The 18,413-nt window shown below is 46.2% G+C and overlaps 1 protein-coding gene and 1 pseudogene across 1 annotated transcript; one reads left to right on the plus strand and one right to left on the minus strand.

Annotated features, from left to right (window-relative positions):
* LOC133349271 (M-protein, striated muscle-like) overlaps window positions 1-4,711 on the plus strand; it is a 65,825-nt pseudogene extending 61,114 nt beyond the window's left edge.
* An 8,220-nt stretch (window positions 4,712-12,931) lies between these two features.
* Window positions 12,932-16,425, minus strand: LOC133349066 (fatty acid-binding protein, liver-like). Its single transcript, XM_061562203.1, has 4 exons — window positions 16,254-16,425; window positions 14,985-15,157; window positions 14,142-14,231; window positions 12,932-13,217 (listed from the first exon to the last, which is right to left on the minus strand). The coding sequence occupies exons 1-4, from the start codon at window positions 16,318-16,320 to the stop codon at window positions 13,164-13,166; spliced, it is 384 nt and encodes a 127-aa protein (XP_061418187.1). The 5' UTR covers window positions 16,321-16,425; the 3' UTR covers window positions 12,932-13,163.
* Window positions 16,426-18,413: the final 1,988 nt, after the last annotated feature.

Raw genomic sequence — 18,413 nt, forward strand, 5'->3', positions numbered from 1 at the left:
AGTCCAGATTTTACAACGTTTCTAACGAATCTGCCTCGTAAGATAGTGCGCGCTTGACTTGTCGACCGATTTCGAGAACACCCACGGATCCTACACCCTTTGCTTCAAGCGAACATTAATTGCGCGCCACGACGAGTGCACAAGTGGCTCTTGCGCAGTCCAACCTAATGCACAGCGGGTGACTGGTCCCCGCTGGCGTGACGGCGGAGCAGGGAGAGCAAACTCACCAAGTCGGAGCGGCTGGAGTTCGGCAGCTCGGACACGGAGCTGTGGCTGAAGATTAAAGCTCCCGTCGACAAGGACAAGGGCACGTACCGGCTGGAGGCCACAGGCAGCACCGAGACGGTCAAACTCTCCATCGACCTCTCCGGGAAAGGTAACTTGCCGCGCGTCCGGGATGCTGGCGGGGTAGCCGTCTGCAACATGAGAAATAGAATGTTGGTCTCGACGAGTTCTCTTGTCGTCTTTGCGCGCTTCCTAGATGTGTATTTTATAGTTCTGTTTGCCCCTTTTGCGCTTTACGGGAACACCAGTGTCTTATCTGTTTTTGCCTGTGTGGCTGTCTGGCTGTTTTATCTTCAGATAGACTCCTACGTACAGCGTAAGGGAGCGCCCACTCTTTTTTAAGTTATAGCTTGCAGGATTGTTTTGAAATAAGAACGCCTGAATGCATTTTCTTTAACCGCCATCTTTTTTTGGTTTGTCCGCTCTAAATTGCGTGAATTTCATTTCCTTTCGTTCGCAGCCTTCGCTAGCTTGCTGGAAGAGTACCAGAAGCTCGAGTGAGTCGGCGTGCTACAAACACTCTCACGCTGGGGGTCAAACCCACAAACAGCGGCCGCAATTCTCACTCGCCCTTCCGTGAGCACCGTCGCTGCGCGTGCATTCTGACTCTACGAGGGGGAGCAGCGTGAAGCGTGGCGCTCGTGGGTTTCTCCCGATGACCAGATCGCCTGGGATGAGCCCTATCCCGTCAGATTTGGGAAACTAAGCAGGGTTGACCCTGGAGAGCACTCGGATGGGCGAACACCACACGCAGTGTAACAGGCGTTGTGCGCAGTTGAGGTGCAGGGCAGCAAAAGTCTATCGTTTTTCTTAACTCCCCCCCCACCCCCACCTACCCGCCTTGTTCTGTACACCAAAACCCACACTGACAAACGTGAAGTATGGTCGAATACACATCACGGCCCGCCAGGCGTGGGCCAGGCTGTCGTCCAGCAGTGGGCCGACACATCAGGCTGTGCACGCATTCTTTATGTCGCGTTTACCAGTTTGTGTCTATATTTCAAATTTGACTGCGAATGTTATTTATTTTTGGACAGGCTTGCTGCCAATGCAGATAAAAGTGAGTACAGTGAGGCGAGGGTGCAGTGTTTACGAATGCCCTTAACCAACAGTGCCTGTGTGTGTGGGGAGCGGTGGTGCAGCGGTTAGCGCTACACTGCGCTACGAACCCATCGACCCGAGTTTGGTTCCCGCTCACGGCCAACATCGGTGACGATTATCTGAACCGTTCCGGGGGCCTCCCCTAGCTCGACTCAACCTCCAATGAGTAGCTGGTGCGATGTGTAAACATCGCTATTGGGGAGACAAAGGCGGCCGGGCGTGGTGCTGGCCACCCACCCCTCATGTGCCGGCCTTCATAGGTGCTCGCAAACAGCACTTTCCCCAACAGTCTGTTAGGGCTACACGGGGGGATCTTTGTCTTTGTGTCACAACATTGCGCGCATTGTTCTCTCAGAATGATTTGCAGCCTGGCAATCCTTTACCCTCATCCAAGCCACTCACGGCAAAGGCATTCGTGCCATTCTTTGAGCACGTTGACAATATAGGCAGCTGAGCCTGGCTTTAGCACTATATTGTGACATGATGTGATCCCCGCTGTCAAGAGATGTCGTGTGACACAAGAGTCGGTGATCGTGTTTGTGCTGATATCTCGCTGCTGTATGTCATAATCTTTGAGGCTCTCGGAGAGGATAAGTGCATCCGCGAAAATGAAAAGTCGCGTCAGTGCGCGTGCGTGTCCCGCAGACAGACGTTGCTGCTATCAAGGGAGGGATTATTTAAGTGACATATCAGTTGTCATGATACACTTGCATGCGTGTGTGTTGGCTCGTCTGCAAGTGTGAAGGTTTGTCTTTACGCTGTTATTTCAATTGCAATAGATTATTGCCTTGTCGTGATATCTGCCTCAGAAGCGTGGGTGTGTTAATTATGAGCAATCTTCAACAAAAGAAGTAAGCAAAAGCCTCGTATTTGTAACCCATGCCCGATGCTGTTCTTGCAGACCATGCCAGGATCGTAGGAGGGTTGCCTGACGTTGTCAGCATCATGGAAGGAAAGGTAAGGATGGATATTCACCAAAGCAGCTGCTGTTTGAACTTTAAATTGGAATGGAACCTCTGAAATCTGTTTTTGTCCTTCTTGTTGCATTGTTTTCTTTAGTAAAAAAAAATACAGTTTGGATGTTTGAATATTTCAAATATCCTGTAAAAATGAATACGTAGAATTATTAAACTTTATGAAACTACTTCCATTTTTTTAACAAGGCCGCAAACTCAAATATTATTTATTTGCTGTGAGGTGCTGAACCACACAAAGCACAACCTTACACGTGCTTCTAATGCCTAAATGTGAATTTGTTTGGGCTAGGACTATAGCTGCAGTTAAAGTTGACACTCGAGCCAGGGTTTTGGCCAAGGGATAAGGAAAAAGGATGAGGATAAAGCTAAATCATCAAGATTAACTGCAGGGTAAATAAGTCAAGGATTTGTGCTTAGGCAGGCGTTAGGATATCTGCGAAGCTGTAGGTGGCTTGGAGGGAATGACACAGGCGTTGGGATATCTGCGCAGCTGTGGGTGGGTTGGTGGGATTTGACGCGGATAAACCAAGGAGCATAAGCCATCGTGTGAACTCTAGTCATCCTTGCAGCAGCAGCAGCAGCAGCAGCTTCTGGCTAGCCATCGAACAAACAGGGTCGCCACATCGCGCGCTTTCAGATGCACTTCTGCTGCCACCTGGAACACTGTTCCTTTCCAATCTTTGGAAGCCATGGGAGCTATGCACTTTCAAATCGAGAATGAAAATTAATTTCTTTAGATCTTTTTGTGTTTCGCTTTTTTGTCCTTCCCCTGCACCTCTGATTAACACGGTCGGCTACTTATTGCACGACAGAAGCCCAACACGCATACCTACCTTCCGTGCCCCACTTCTCAAATTAAAACTTATATTCTTTGGGTCTTTCGGTAAAGTCACATAGATAGGTTTAGATAAAATAACAAAAAAAACTACGACGTTTCGATCGCAACACAAGCGGTCGTCATTCGTTTCTTGATGACGACCGCTTGTGTTGCGATCGAAACGTCGTAGTTTTTGTTATTTTCTTTGAACCTATCGTCATGACTTTACCGAAAGACCCAAAGAATATGAATTCCTGCAGTCACCAAAGCTTTGAGTCAAAATTAAAACTGCTTCACCTGCGCCCATCCCCCACCACTGCAAGCGTTGCCATCTTGGAAACTGCCTCTTGCCGTTTGGTGCAGACGTTGAACCTGACCTGTTCCGTGGCGGGGGAGCCGGTGCCAGAGGCCACGTGGCTGAAAAACGACAAAGTCATCTCCAAGAGCGAGCACTACATCATCAATTTCGAAGAGGGGCGTTTCGCGAACCTCATCATCCAGAACATCACAATGGCCGACACAGGGAAGTATGGCATCGTAGTGAAGAACAAGTATGGCCAGGACACCGTCGACTTCACCGTAAGTGTCTGCAAGCAGGGAAAGGAGATTGAGGAGACTTCGAAAAAACCCAAGTACTCGCACAGCAGAAAGTAGCTCTTCAAAGTGGCCCCTCAAGGCCTTCAGGAAAGGCTTCTCTCAGATGGATCTTTCTCAGCTGATCCTTGCTCTTTTTTGTTCAATTTAATATTTAGTAAAATTTTGCCGTGCTATTTCTTGATAAAAAGAAAACCTGGCCATTGTATAGCCAATAAATTGGAGCTGATAATTCCGTTTTGACTCAAATGCTTTCCACCCAACCGTTGCTATCAAGAAAGATATGTCCTCTACTTCCGCTTAGGTTGATTTAGAAAAAAAAACACCGCGTGGCAAAGGTAATATTTGTTCTACCTTGTTGCAAAATCAGCAATGATATTTATTCATTATTTCATCAATTCATTGCTCCATTTATTCATTGCTTGATTTATGTTTTGGGAGTTATCTTCATTCTTGCTTTCATTTATTTTATTAAAAATTTCCCTCCATTGGACGTTGCTCCATATTTACACCTAGCACACTCACTTAAGTCCAGAATTACTGATATCAGCATAACACGTTTCCATGTGCAACGTATTTGCCCGTCCATAATTTTCCATCCTACGTGCAAACGTGTTCGTGTGCATGCCCGTATTTGCTTCAGTGTGCGCGACTGTATGTCAGATATGTACGTGTGATCGCGCCAGGTATTCCACTGTTGTGCAACATCGATTGGCATGTGGCATTGTTCAAGTAATTTTTTTGCCTCAGAATATGATGTGTCAGCATGTAGGAATTATGATTACGTTTTGGTTGGAATTGAAGTGATAACCCTCCTCAACACTTAAAACATAATGAGCATGTGGTTCTTGAGCTAAATGACGTTGTGAACGTTGTAGCATGCTGTTTTCTTGTCCTCATTAAATTTGTTGTATTTCATAAACATGTTGTTGTCTTTCCTTCGTATGATTTGTATTTTTTCCCATCGCCTCTTAATTCTTGTTTAATTGTTTTTTGTTTTAACTCCCACGTTGTTTCATTAATGCCAATACTGTCCAGGCATTTTTGTTACTAAGCACACACACACAAACCTTGCCTTGCTTACTTTGCGACGAGCTTCTGTAAGACGAAAGGGGCATCGGATGTTGAATTGTTTTTCAGTTGAACGCTTCACCTCACCGCCCCTCTTTTAACGCGTTCAACTGTAACAAAACAGCATCGGCTCTCGTGTCGTCTTGTAGCGAGTGCAGATTACATCCACCCGGAAGAGTCGTCATCTGTGGGGATATTTACATTTTGTTTTTATTCAGTTCTCAAGGAGACGGAGGCAAAGCCTGGCTTGGGAGCCCCTTGTCTTAGTCCTGAGATCCTCGTTACAAATCTCTTCGGGGATGTTTCCAAGTGGGGATTTATGAGACCGTTCTTTTTTTTTGTTTTACGAAGGGGTGCAAATCGTTAACGCGGTCCTCATGGAAGTGCCGCGGAAACGGATTCATCTCGTTCACTCAAAGCAGATGAATCGCTTGTGAACAATTAGTTTTAAAGAGCGGTAATTGAGAGGGCGAGTAGAATGGTCAATATGGTTTGTATTCGACGTTAAAAATTACGTGTATTCTGCAGACGTAAAATTATGGGAGTGTATTTTAAAAAAAGTATATTAACAAAAACAGAGTACAGGAAAGTAGAGAACCAGGGTTAATGGCGTTCAGCTGCGTTCTGTATATACGTGTAACAATAGCAGCCCTGAGTTATGATCAAGGAAGCATTTTTCTTTTTAAAATGATCATTGAAGATATTACGATGTTCTACTGATTTTTACCTTTTTGACCAACTGCTTTAACTTGCATTTCCACTTACTGAAATTTATTTTTTGGCAGTTTTTTTTCTAGTGCAGAAAAGTTAGACAGCAATGAGACGTTTTTTTTATTAATTAAATTTTATTTCATATTAAAGGTTTTTGGGTTAGATCGCGTTATTTATAAATGTGTCGCAACCCTCCACCACCCGACACGGACAATCAGTAAAAAATGTGTCACGTTGACAAAAGACAAATAGTTCACTACTTTAGCCCACCGGTGTGTTGAAGGGTGAATCCACAACACTTTCTCGTCATGGTTTATAATTAAATAAACACTCACAATAACAGTTGGCAGTAATAGTGGCATTGAGGCGCCTATAGCTATTAGGATGTTCGTTCAAGTGGCAGGCATTCTAATTAACATTGGCATTTTTTTCGGTAAAGTGACGTAGGTAAAAATAAATAAAATGAAAACATTTTATTTTATTTATTTATTTTTAAACAAAATTTTACCTACGTGACTTTACCGAAAAAACCAAAGAGTATAAATCCTTGCAGTCACGATAACTTCAAATCTAGAATTGGCATTTTTGTTTACGTATCTGAGCCAAATGCTGCAGACAATCTACCGCATTGGAGGTGGCTGGGTGACTCAGAGGTCATAGGTCAAAGCACTGAGCTGGCACTGCTGCGACCCTGACTTCAAATCTGGGCCCTCAAATGTCGTGAATGTATGGTCTCAGTCCAGCCACAGATGACTGCGCACAAAAATATTACATACAACTTTTGTCTTCTAGTCATTTTTGCTCAATTCCAGCTCTGAAAATTTAAAGTTATCCATTGCACAGGCCATGTGTGAAAGTCCACCTCGACTGTGTGGATTAAGGGCCGTCCTCCCACAGAGTCGCACTGACCTGCGAGAATTCCGAGTGGATACTTCGTTTCAATATACAATATCAATAGCACAATTGGAACTGATTTGGAATTTAGTTTTTACTTATTAAAGCGTTAATGGGGTGGGGGGGGGGATTTGAATGGGTGTCTCCTCTAGCACTGCCCTATATATACTTCATTGTGCGATTCAACTGTTTTTCAAGAAGGGGCTAACACTTGGGTATTGAGGGCAAAGTGATCGCTGGGCTGTGTGTGTGTCGTGGAGCTGTTAGCGCTATGCTGCGCTACGAAGCCGACATCCCGAGTTCGATTCCCGCTCATAGCATCGGTGACGATTCACTGCACCGGTCTTGGGCCTCAAACGAGTACCTGGGGCTGTGTGTAAAAACATTGCCACTGGGGAGACAAAGGCGGTCGGGCGTGGTGCTTGCCACCCACCCCTTCGTGTGCTGTGCCGGCCTTCATAGGTGCTCGCTCACAGCACTTGCCCCAACAGCATGTCAAGGCTACACGGGGGATCTTTGTATTTGTGAGCGACGTCTAACCAGTGCCGGATTAAGCTAGTGCGGGGCCTGTAGCATATGTTATAAAGGGGCCCTAAATAAAACAAAACAAAGATGAAAACACAATTTTTTTACTTGCATAGAAAGTAATTGTATTTTTTCATTTTCTATACAGCCAGATAATATGACAAATCGCTAACCTTAAACACCCGGTCGTTTATAAAAGTTGAAGGCAGTATAGTACTATAGTAATAGAGCAAGTGCAGAATCACTGAAGCAGAATTGATAGCTTGAAAGCATTTTGCGCGGGGCCCTTGAGAGTGCGGGGCCCGTAGCATATGTAGCTACTTTTGCTACTAGGACAATCCGGCACTGCGTCTAACGTGTGGCTTTGTGGTGCGTGCAGCTGAATGTAACCGGCAAGGAGGAGTGACCGGCGCTCCCTTGATGAAGAAACTCTGTGCTCACGCACACAGCATCTTGACTGTGCGGCGTTGCCAAGGGGTTCTGTATAACCACGTCGGTCGACTGGGGTGGCTGAAGCAAGGAAGATATCAAACGAACGCAACATTTGCTCAATTACTGAATGAGCAAATCCCGCGTCTGAACGTGAAAGTGCGGTGCGTGTGAGAGTGTCATTTGGCGGCAGCAATGCCGTTGAGATTCCGTTACCCGGGCTCCTGCAGGTAGCGCAGAGGGATTACGCTCGCGCTCTCGAATGCTGACCACTACGTAAGACATTGAACTCATTCATCATCGGTAGCATTGTGCGATTCCTCGTGTGCTGTCGACACGCGTTTCCCTCCGCCTCTTCCGATCTTTCGCCGCCTTCTCTGTCGTTGCTCTCCCGGGGCTTTGCTCTTGAACTTGAACTTGCTCTTGTGCATCTTCCTGCATCAGTTTTCATCCCATCGGTTATGGACTCAATTGAGCACACAAATCTGGCACGGCAAACATTAATTTTGAAATTAGTTCTCGTTGCCTGCATTGTTTTGGTCTCGTTTAAAAAGTTGACATTCGAGATGACTTGGAAACCCAACATTTTGCTGCAGCTATAATCACCTCCTACACTCCTGACCCGGTCATAGAAAATTCCAGATCCGTTTTTTTTCTCATATTTCGCCCCACTTCAACGCCATACCTGCAGTGCCCTCAATGTTTGCCGCCCTCTGCCGGATAAACCCAGGGTGTAGCTTGGGACACCAGGGTGTAGCTTGGGAGAGAGCTGTGGAGTGGCTGTGGTACCGTGCTGTGGTTGTAGCTACAATAGCAGCCCCTGGCATGGGCTATTCAGAAAACCCACAGCCTGATCACATAATTTTAAGAGAGAATGAGTCAACGGGGGTCTGAATGTTCTCTGGATTCTGCCCTTTGGCTTTCATGTTCTTTGCTAAAAAATGATTTAGGTTGGGTTGTGCTGTGAATGGTAGCATCTGTTGACGCCTCAAATTATTCACTTCTCTTCATAACGTAAACTTTTACATCTAAACTTCAAACATATTTTTGTCCAGAAAATAATTAATGACACTTTAGTGACTTTTCTGTATTTCAGTCCTGTCAAGACGTCACATTGCCAAAGAATGGTACGGAATAATGTTAATATATGTAGAGCGGTGTGGGGTAGAGTCGTGGCGCAGTGGGTAGGGCACTGCACTATACACCTGGTAAGCAGCCAACATCAGCGGTGAGTGATATCAGAACCTCTAGTAACCACCGCTTTCACCAGCCCACACACCTACATGGCGAAGCACGGTCAAACAACCCCCATGGCCAGCAGCACGGGGAAGCCTTCAAAGGGCTGTGTGATTATGGTTGCGTGTGAATTTCGCTGCAACGAGTTATTCTGTCGTTTCGGAGAGCTGCACTCTTTGCATGTCCGAGGCGTCAATCCACAGCTCTGGCCAACTGCCGCAGTTCATTTCTCCACCACGTGATTAAAATCTAGATTTCACAAGCTCCATAATTGTGTGATGATAACAAAGAGAGTGGGATGGAGGTGGTATGCCTTAGTATAAAACATGTGCTCCCAAACACACTGGCGTCCCCATTGCTTTTCAGTTGCATTATTGAGTTTAATTTTATTTTTATTGCGGAAGATCTATGAAACTGATTTCGTGCCAATTAGTACGCAATTAATTATACTCTTGGTAAGTATTCGCATTGCATGAGCAGCACGCATCTCTTTTCCTTCATCTAGACTGCCTTTTAGCATTAGCTCTTATTTAACATATTCACCATGGTGCTGTAATGGGATGTTAGCCCTCTTTAAATGGCAGTATGAGGAGCCTTCTGTGTTAACATTCTTTGCCATCAGTCCTCAGGTGTGTGCTGACATCAAGCAGATAGATTTATGTTGAGAGAGTCTCGCCTTTTCAAACTGTTTACACACAAGGTCGCACCGCATGATGGATCAGCTCTGAATGGAATGTGCTGCTGCGTTCTCAAATAAAAATCGGAGTGAAGTTATGCTGGTGTGTCTTCTGTTTGCAAATTGAGCCATTGGAGGTGGCTCAAAGGAAAGGAAAGAAATTCCATCACCAATGTTATGTTATAATGTTGGGATAGTAAATCTAAACCCGAATGCTGTTTTATATTGCTGATCAGCTGGTAGACGTGTAAAGATTAGTGTTGTTAAAAACGATAGCCGGTAACCATTATCAGAATCGATCACTGGTTTCAAGAGTCGGGAACCGGTAATCCTTCCCAGTGGAACTTCAGTAATGATTGTGCTGATTGGCCACGCGTTAACGTACAAACGACACGACGGCCTAAGTCACCGCATGGGACATGCGCCCTCGTTTCTCAATTGAAAGGTAAAATACACAATCTATCAATTGCTTTGCTTGCTCCACTAGAGGGAGCTCAAGCGGGTGTGTGATCTGCTCCCCCACGCTGTTCAGACGTCTTAGAAGAGGTAGCATGCATACCCACACTTCACGTTTGACTGTGGTGGAATCTTTAGACTGGTGCGTGGACGTGCAGGGATGGGGTGGCATCTACGAAACTTGGCCCATCATGGAATATAATCAATGTCCTTTTCATTACAAATCGACTGTGCTAACCATCACACCACAGCGGTTCCCTTTGTGTTCAAGTTAATAAGGAAATCATGAATGTTTACTGACAAACGTTCTACATGGGCGGTAAAAACCGGTTTTAAAATGCGGTTATAAAGCATAATTAGCAAAGATTTTAACAACCCGAGTAGAGATTCACCCTAAGACGTGATTTAATTGTTTAGCTTCGTGGTTGGGTGAGATTGTACTCAACAAATGAAATCGTTTCCAATCTTGCTAAGAGGCAGAGGCTCCACGACCCATCTCATCCACATTTTCAAATGTCCCTCTCCCCAACAATGCTGACTTTTCCAACGCGACCCCAAGTTCAATGCACGATCGTCACGCGAACCCTGTCCCCCTCTTCATGAATAAACGCATTTCGGTCCAGGGACCTAAATGCAAAAGCGTAAAAAATTGCAAATAAGAATGGTTACGGAAGATTATACATTTAGTTTTTTTTTGCTCCATAACGTTCTTTGAAATGTCCCAAAATATTATGAAATTATTTCTCAATAAATATTTGTTGATGTCATTGCTGTTTTAATATTAATAGTTTCCTTTATTTGTTAAGATCAATACATTTTATACTTGCGCATGGCAATATGTTCAAGATCGCCTGCCTCTGCCACAATGCCTTCATATCCGCCTGCCCGCCGTACCTTTCTTCACTATTGACAACTTGCAGCGCAGCACACGGCAGATGCCTGCGCAGCGCGACTCACGACCTCCTCTTGATACCAAGATCCAGGATGGTCACGTCTATGCGCCGCTTCTCGGTGGCAGCCCCAACAGTCTGGAACGCTATCCCTCTGCACATTCGCAGCATCACCTCAATCATCTCCTTCACGAGACACTTAAAAACTCACCTCTACAACCACGTGCTTTCGAGCGACTCTGAGCTTCGCTCCGCGCCTCTGAGTTGCGGCCATTACGTCCGCAAATTTGCGCGCGTTATAAATTGAACTATTATTATTATTAAATCTTGAGGTCTGCTAGCCATTACATGTGCAATACATCTTACTTACCTTTCTCTAATTATTCATTGAGCATCTTAATAATTATATTTTATGTAAACGATCACGATCCATGATAGTGAATATCGACAGCAGTGGTTCTTAACATTTACCGCAGCCTTTCACTCTGTTGCTCAATCGTTGAAAAATGTATAATGTTAGCAAATACATAGCTTTAATGAAGCAAAGTCGGTTTACTTTAATATGTGCCCGTGCTTAATTTGTTTTTCGACGACTCACCTTCTATAAATAATCTGGCCACGTCTCTCACCCCCAGAAAGGGCATCTCGCACCCCAGGGGGTACAGCGTGCACCCCGGGTTAAGAACCTCTGATCTCTACGGTGCTGCTGAGTGATGCACACATTGCAGGACACGCGCGCGAGTTCTGACCCAACCATGCGCGCACACGCCCCGTGCCGCCGCTGGTGGCACAACTTGTTTGTCGGTGTGTGTGTGAGGATCTGTATCTGTGTGTTGTGTGGGGATCTGTATCTGTGTGTGTGTGAGGATCTGCATTTGTGTGTGTGTGGGGAGCCGTCGGGGAGCGGTCGGGGAGCGGCCAGCGCGCTGCGCTACGAACCTAGCCATCCGGGTTCGATTCCTGCCAACGCAAGTGACGATTATCTGAACCAGTCCTGGGCTTCCACTAGTTCGACTAGGCCTCAAATCAGTACGTGGTGCGGTGTGTAAACATTGCCACTCGGGAGACAAAGGCGTCTAGGCGTGGTGCTGGCCACCCACCCCCTCGTGTGCCGTGCCAGCCTTCGTAGGTAGTCGCTAACAGCACTTGCCCCAACAGTCTGTTCAGGCTCTCGGGGGGATTTCGTCTCGCGTCTTATATTTGTCTGTAGAGATGCGTGTGTACTTGTACGAGTGTGTACAAATATTGCGTACGGCAGACCTTTCAATCCCACACGGAAACGGGTTTAGGTGTAGCCTCTGGGGGCTCAGGGGTACACCTTTCGAGCGTCCTGATTGAACAACAACGATCCTCATTTGAGAAAGGCTGACATGGTGTGGGGGAGAATTTGTAAAAAAAGAAATTTCGCCTTGGTTAGAAATGTGCGGGGCCCCATCAGAATCTGTTCATACTGGAGGAATCCGATGAGCTGTGAAGCTCTTTTTCACAGATGTCCAGTGAAACCAACAAAACGTAGGGTGGGGGCCTGTTGTGAACAACAATGTGTGGCCAGCGTAATACATGGGTGGAAAAAACCCGATTTTTCCAGCGGCAGGCATCGGGTTTCTCCCAATCTTAGATGATCGGGTTTAATATAAAAGACAATTAAACCCGATTGTAATAAAACCCGACTGTGCCACCCTTGGCGTAATAACGAGGTGAGGCCACGTTGGCTGTGTGGCGGGGGCGAGTGGATGGGTGGGGTGTGGCTCTGTAAAAGTAGGTGGGGCCGGGAGGTCCTTCCTCTCAACACGTGTCGTGATTGAGTTTCCCAGTAACCTGGTTGCTGTTCTCATGGGGAAAAGACGACTGTGACTGTGGCGCATAATTCTTGATAAAGGAATACTTTTCACACGCGTCTATTTTTGTCACTAGAAAGTACAGAGACTCCTCTACTTGCGAACATTCGACTTGCGAACTTTCATTGATAAGAGCAAACCTGTCCATATGTCCAGTTGCCTGTTCGGACTGAGAATCGTACATTTGCAGGAGATTATACAACTTTTAAAGCCATTCCCCATGTTTAGTGTACATGTCGTACAACATGTTTGGAATCGACAGTAGTAAAGTTGGACTTGCGAACAAATCGACTTACGAAGAGACCTCTGGAACCTAACTCGTTTGTAAGTAGAGGAGTCCCTGTACTCGGTGCTACTTGACATTATTTTTTGCATTCTTTAAAAGTCACAAATAAGAACACTTCATGAACAGCGCATCCAGTGGAAAGATATTGGAATTAGAAAGCTTTATTTCGCAACTTTCAATTTAAACAGAAAAAAGCCACCCATAGAAAAACAAACAAGCATGCCTTGGTGGCTTTGTAATGCGTGTAGAGCTGTAACGTGATTATTGATGAAATGTCACCATTACCGATTTTTAAAAAACAAACTCGCGGACAAAGTTTGTGATATGGACGTGGCTTCGGAGCTCCTGACTCGCGCACACAGGATGGAGTGTTGCGTCTATGCGACGCGCTTGTGCTTCCTGATCAATGTCACACTTCCAGCCGTCACGTTCTGCAGGGTGGGTACACCAAACACAACAAAACCAAACATGTGGTCAACAAAACCATCGGAGAGAGACCCTGGGACAAATGGAGATGACACTTTAAAAAAATATTGATGTCAAGCAGCCTATTTGCTACACGGACGTATATTTGAACTTTGCTGACTCTGCAGGAAGGTAGATATCTCACATGCATAATGGTCTAATCATATACCAGACTGAAATACATTTTCATCTCAAAGTCACAATAGAAAAAAATAAAAACATGTCATTATTTTACTGGGAAAGGCCCACTGAGCTATGCAGCTCGTTTTCAGAAGTGACCTGGCCTCAAATGAAAGCTCAACAAGAGTGACTTTTGTGGAAATTTATAGCAGCCAAAAACTCTAAATGCATATCTATAAATGTTTAGGGAAATAACGAAAGAACCGGAGAAAAATCCACCCGACCACGGGGGAAACATCCAAATTATAAATATACAGGAGTCAGGGTCGGGATCGGGATCAGGATCGGGATCGAACCTACGACCTCCTGCATACCAGGCGAGGGAATTAACATCTTGCCACAGCGGCACCTATAGACTGTTGTCGGTGAGCCAGTGGTACTGGTTCATCATGCATACGAATATAGAGCACTCTATCCGCCTGTGGGCAGGGTCTGACCCATAAAAGCTCTTGGAGTGACTCACCCATCTATGGCCCTCTGAGAGATATAGCCTGCTACGACAGAGTACAGATTATTGAGACGAAAGAGAGATAAATAAGCACTATACGAGAGCCCTAGAGACAAGAGACACTGATTAATTATTATTGTACACGTGGCACTTTGAATTTATGACGACATGTGACCAGCCAGCACGCCCACGTTTTATTACGTGTATTTTCTGCAGTGTCTCACACACGGGGGGCCTCTTAGGATGTCATGCTCGTGCTTACCTCGATGAGCTCATCGCCCTTCACCTCCTGGACGTGCGTCAGCTTGTCCACCTTGTAGATCAGCTTGCCTCCCTCGAGCACAGCGATGCACTGAATGGACACATAATAGATCAGAGAAAGGTGATTCACACATGATTGCACATCATGAGCCCATCATTCTAACCACTGAGACATCAACCGGTGAGACATTCTCAGTCTAACAACCAAGACACTCATGCATTCATGAGATTTAAAGTCAGATTTTAGGTGTATGGCAATGGTGCTTGACTGGCACCAGAACAGTTTATTTTCTGGGAACCTGTGCGAATTTCACACTGCTGTTCGATGAAGCCAATGTCGTCACATTTATTACAGATGCACCCCCACGTGTCCCGTGGCTGGAGTCCGGTCCAGTGATTCTGCACCTGCTCTATTACTCTAGTACGATACTGCCTTCAACTTTTATGAACGACTGGGTATTTAAGGTTAGCGATTTGTTGTATTATCTGGCAGTATATCAAATGAAAAAAATACAATTACTTTACTATGCAAGTTAAAAATGTGTGTTTTCATATTTACGTTTTTTTTAGGGCCCCTTTATAACATATGCTATAGGCCATGCACTAACTTAATCTGGCACTGGCCGGATCTCGTGGTTAACGACTGTGCGTTTGCTGACCAGGCGTAACAATATTTTGTGGGCATCGGCCAAATATAGAAAAAATATTAGGGTTGCCCAGACACCTCACGTCCACCCCTACCGCAGAAACTGCCCTCCCACCACCCCTCTGCTGCTACCATCGTGATGAATTCCCCCACGTGCCCAGGGGTGGTCCCAGCGAGGGGTCGGCGGTCTCCTCGTACCTTGGCACTGGTGCCGAGGGTCCCGGTGAGGCTGGCCTCCTGGCCCAGCGTGAAGCTGTTCACCACCTCCTTGCCGTTGGTGACCGTCTTCACGACGAACTTGTCCCCGGTCTGCTCGATGGTCGTCTCCGTGACGGCGTCTCGGCCCTTGGCGATGACGTCGTCGGGGAATTCTGCGTTCACGGAAGAAGAAAAAAAGGGCCACGCGCGGACGAACGGTGACTTTTTTGCACGATCGCATCTGCACGTCATGGGTATTTGCCATTTTTATTTTTCCCATTTGCAACCACGGTTGGTCGGAGGTCCGCGTGTGGTGGCGTGAAGTTTGGGTTGCCCCCCTCTGCCAACGCGCTTGGGTGAGTCAAGTCGATTTACCCTCTCTCTCTCTAGAGCGCCCCTTGATTGGAGGCACCTTTTGCCAGCAGTGGCTTGAGAAAACAATCGCAAGGCTGCACCTTGAATCTTTGATTTGCTCTGGGACGCCTCACCGAGTGTCAGGACTATTTTTTGTCTGATTGCCCCTGTCTCAGGATGTTCGGGTGGTTCCTGCAATGAGTGCTTTGACGTGTTTAGAGGTTACCTGGAATACCCAGAGACAATACGCACATGCAAGTGGATATAACGCTCAAAACTCCGCAAAGATAATGACCTCTCTTTGTTTGCTGTACTGCCATCTTCCAGCCACCTCCCAGCCACGCACGGAAAACCTGGTTTTCCCAGGACACAATGGCTCCCTGTTGCGAATTATGTAACAAGTCGTTTATTCATATACAATTTACATTTCCCTTTTTTGAGTAAATCATGCATACGAATAATGCATGGTGTGGTAGAACACTGCCTGGCGTGATTAAATATTAATCCAACAACCTGATTTAGATTTCTGGCCACAGCAAACATTAGCGACGAGGGAAATCTGAACTGGTCCTGGGCTCCCCCTTTCACCAAACTCGCATTGACCAGTGCGGTCAAGTATGGTCAAACAGTCCCCATGATTGACATGGTCTTGGAGTCGCCTTCATAAATCAATGGATTTAGCAAACTAATGTAACAAAACACATAAAGAAGCCACGATGTGTGGCTTCAACTGGCGAACTTTGACCCGAAAGGCAGATCCAATTACATTTGAGAGATCAGCAATAACATACAGCAGGCATTATTAAATCACTGGTTGTCAGCACTGAACCACCACTTCTGATTTTGCCCTCCCAATCAAAGTCACCAGAGTGGAATTTTAACGAAGTGCAATTGGAGGCGATGATATATACTCACTGCAGATTTTCATGAATTCATCATAGTTCTCGGTTGAGACCAGCTTCCACTTGCCGCTGAACGCCATGGCAGATGAGGGCAGAGGAGGGCAGAAGAGAGTGGAACGAGGCTTAGAGTCTATTGAGTGCTGCAGCTCCAACCACCGATTCCACCGCCCTTTTATATCTCACGTTTCAGGAGGGCAGGGGCGGTGCCAAAGGTGAATGGAAAAATGTGTGGACAGTAAACGTGTAACGTGCCCTCCTCCGCTCATGCACGTGCGTGTGTGTGCGCGCGTGTGTGCATTGCGCGTGTCCGTGTATGTGTGGTGGAGAGTGGTGGGAGCGGTAGTGTAGCTGTTTAGCGCGCTGCGCTACGAACCTGGTTACCCGAGTTCGATTCCCGCTCACGGCCAACACCAGTGACGATTTTCTGAACTGGTCCCGGGCCTCCCCGAGGTCGACTCAGCCTCAAATGAGCACCTGGTGCGGTGTGTAATGATCACCACTGGAGAGACAAAGGCGGCGATGTGGTGTTGGCCACCCATCCCCTCGTGGGCTGTGCCATGCCGGCCTTCACAGGTGCTCGCTAACAGCACTTGCTCCAACAGTCTGTTAGAGGCTGTGTATCGGAGCAGCGACGCTCAAGTCGTTTCGGGCAACCGTGTTGCAAATCTGGCAACCTGACTACGACAGTGCCGTAACAGCATGAGTGCGACAGGGAGGGCGGCCATAGTGTTAAACAAAAGGAATAAGCAGTGACGGCTGACGGCTCAAGTCTTTGGTGGGGTGGAGCCGGTGCCACAGCATCATCAGTCGGTGGCGGGTGGCCCGGTGGGAAAAATGTTATCGAGCGCTCTGGATTGTGATGCCGAGCCACAGCTAACATCAGTGGCGGGTGGCATCTGAACCGGTCTTGGACCGCCTACGTCATCTCGGATTTCAATTAAACTACAAACATAACCATTAAACCAAGCAAGGTCCACTGCATTATATAACTATTTTTTTAAGCGACCTGGCCACAAAGTATAGATTAACGAAGTGGCTTATGTGGACATTTCTAGCAGCCAAATACTTCTGAAACGCACATTTCTAAACGCGGAGGGAAAAACCCTGGAGGACCCGGAGAAGAACCCACGCGAGCACGGGGAACGCGTGCGGACTCCAAACATATACAACAGACGTCAGGGTCGGGATCGAACCGACCAGTCAACATCTGACCACCGTGACGCCCGAGCGAGGTGTGGAAACAACGGTGCCGGCCATGGCACCTGCTCACGTGACGTGCTCACCAACAGAATTTCTCCCAACAGTCTGTGTAGGCTGTTTCGTGTGTATGCATGAAAAAAAATACTTTGTAATATATCCATGGTTTAAAGTTCTATGCAAATATAAAGTAGCATAACGTATACAGCCTAGGACATATCCACTGGGTCAGGGGAATTGATTTCCAATTAATGTACAAACCGAATGTTCTATTTGCTTTCAAGTCGGCTGAATGCCAGATATTTTTCAGATATTTTTATTCTGTCAAGTAAATTTAGTTTAACCAGGTGAGAAAATCAGGAGACCAGGATAAGTTTCATTTGCCAGCGTGACCTGGGTCACCAAAGTTACAAACGACAAGAAACAAGTAAAATAAAGAGCAGCAATGAAGCAAAGATAAATCAGCAGAACAATATACTACCGCATGAGAAATCGACAATATTGTGCAAACATAAATCGTGTTTTGGTTTATGAATAAATTCCCTGTAGCGTAAGTCAGCTCGAGCAGAATTATTTTTCGACTGGGACAGAGAGGTGAGTTTGAGGGAATTGCAGGTAATGAGCTGAATGAGGGCAGTGATGTAGGTGACAGAAGGGGGGGGGGCAATCAAATGCCGGATGATCCCAATAGCAAAAGTAGCTACACATGTAGTAGCTACGGGCCCCGCTACTTTCAAGGGCCCCGTGCTAAACGCTTTCAAGCTATCAACTCCGGTTTTGTGATTCTGCACTAGCTCTATTGCTATAGATCTATACTGCTTTCAACTTTTATAAACGACTGGGTGTTTAAGGTTAGCGATTTGTCGCATTATCTGGCTGTATAGCAAATGAAAAAATACAATTACTCTACTATGCAAGTTACAAATTAGTGTTTTAATATTTACGTGTTTGTTTAAATTTAGGGCCCCTTTATAAC

This window comes from Lethenteron reissneri, chromosome 29, assembly GCF_015708825.2.
Source record: "Lethenteron reissneri isolate LAM-NWPU_2019-01 chromosome 29, ASM1570882v1, whole genome shotgun sequence".
Classification (NCBI taxonomy): domain Eukaryota; kingdom Metazoa; phylum Chordata; class Hyperoartia; order Petromyzontiformes; family Petromyzontidae; genus Lethenteron; species Lethenteron reissneri.

Bases quoted from the DNA above. Each gene is read 5' to 3' on its own strand.
- LOC133349066 (XM_061562203.1), bottom strand. From the start codon at position 16,320: ATGGCGTTCAGCGGCAAGTGGAAGCTGGTCTCAACCGAGAACTATGAT. The intron at 15,158-16,253 runs GTGAGTATATAT...CCGTGAACGCAG, and splicing joins TGAATTCATGAAAATCTGCA to AATTCCCCGACGACGTCATC. The intron at 14,232-14,984 runs GTACGAGGAGAC...GTGTCCATTCAG, and splicing joins CCCTCGGCACCAGTGCCAAG to TGCATCGCTGTGCTCGAGGG.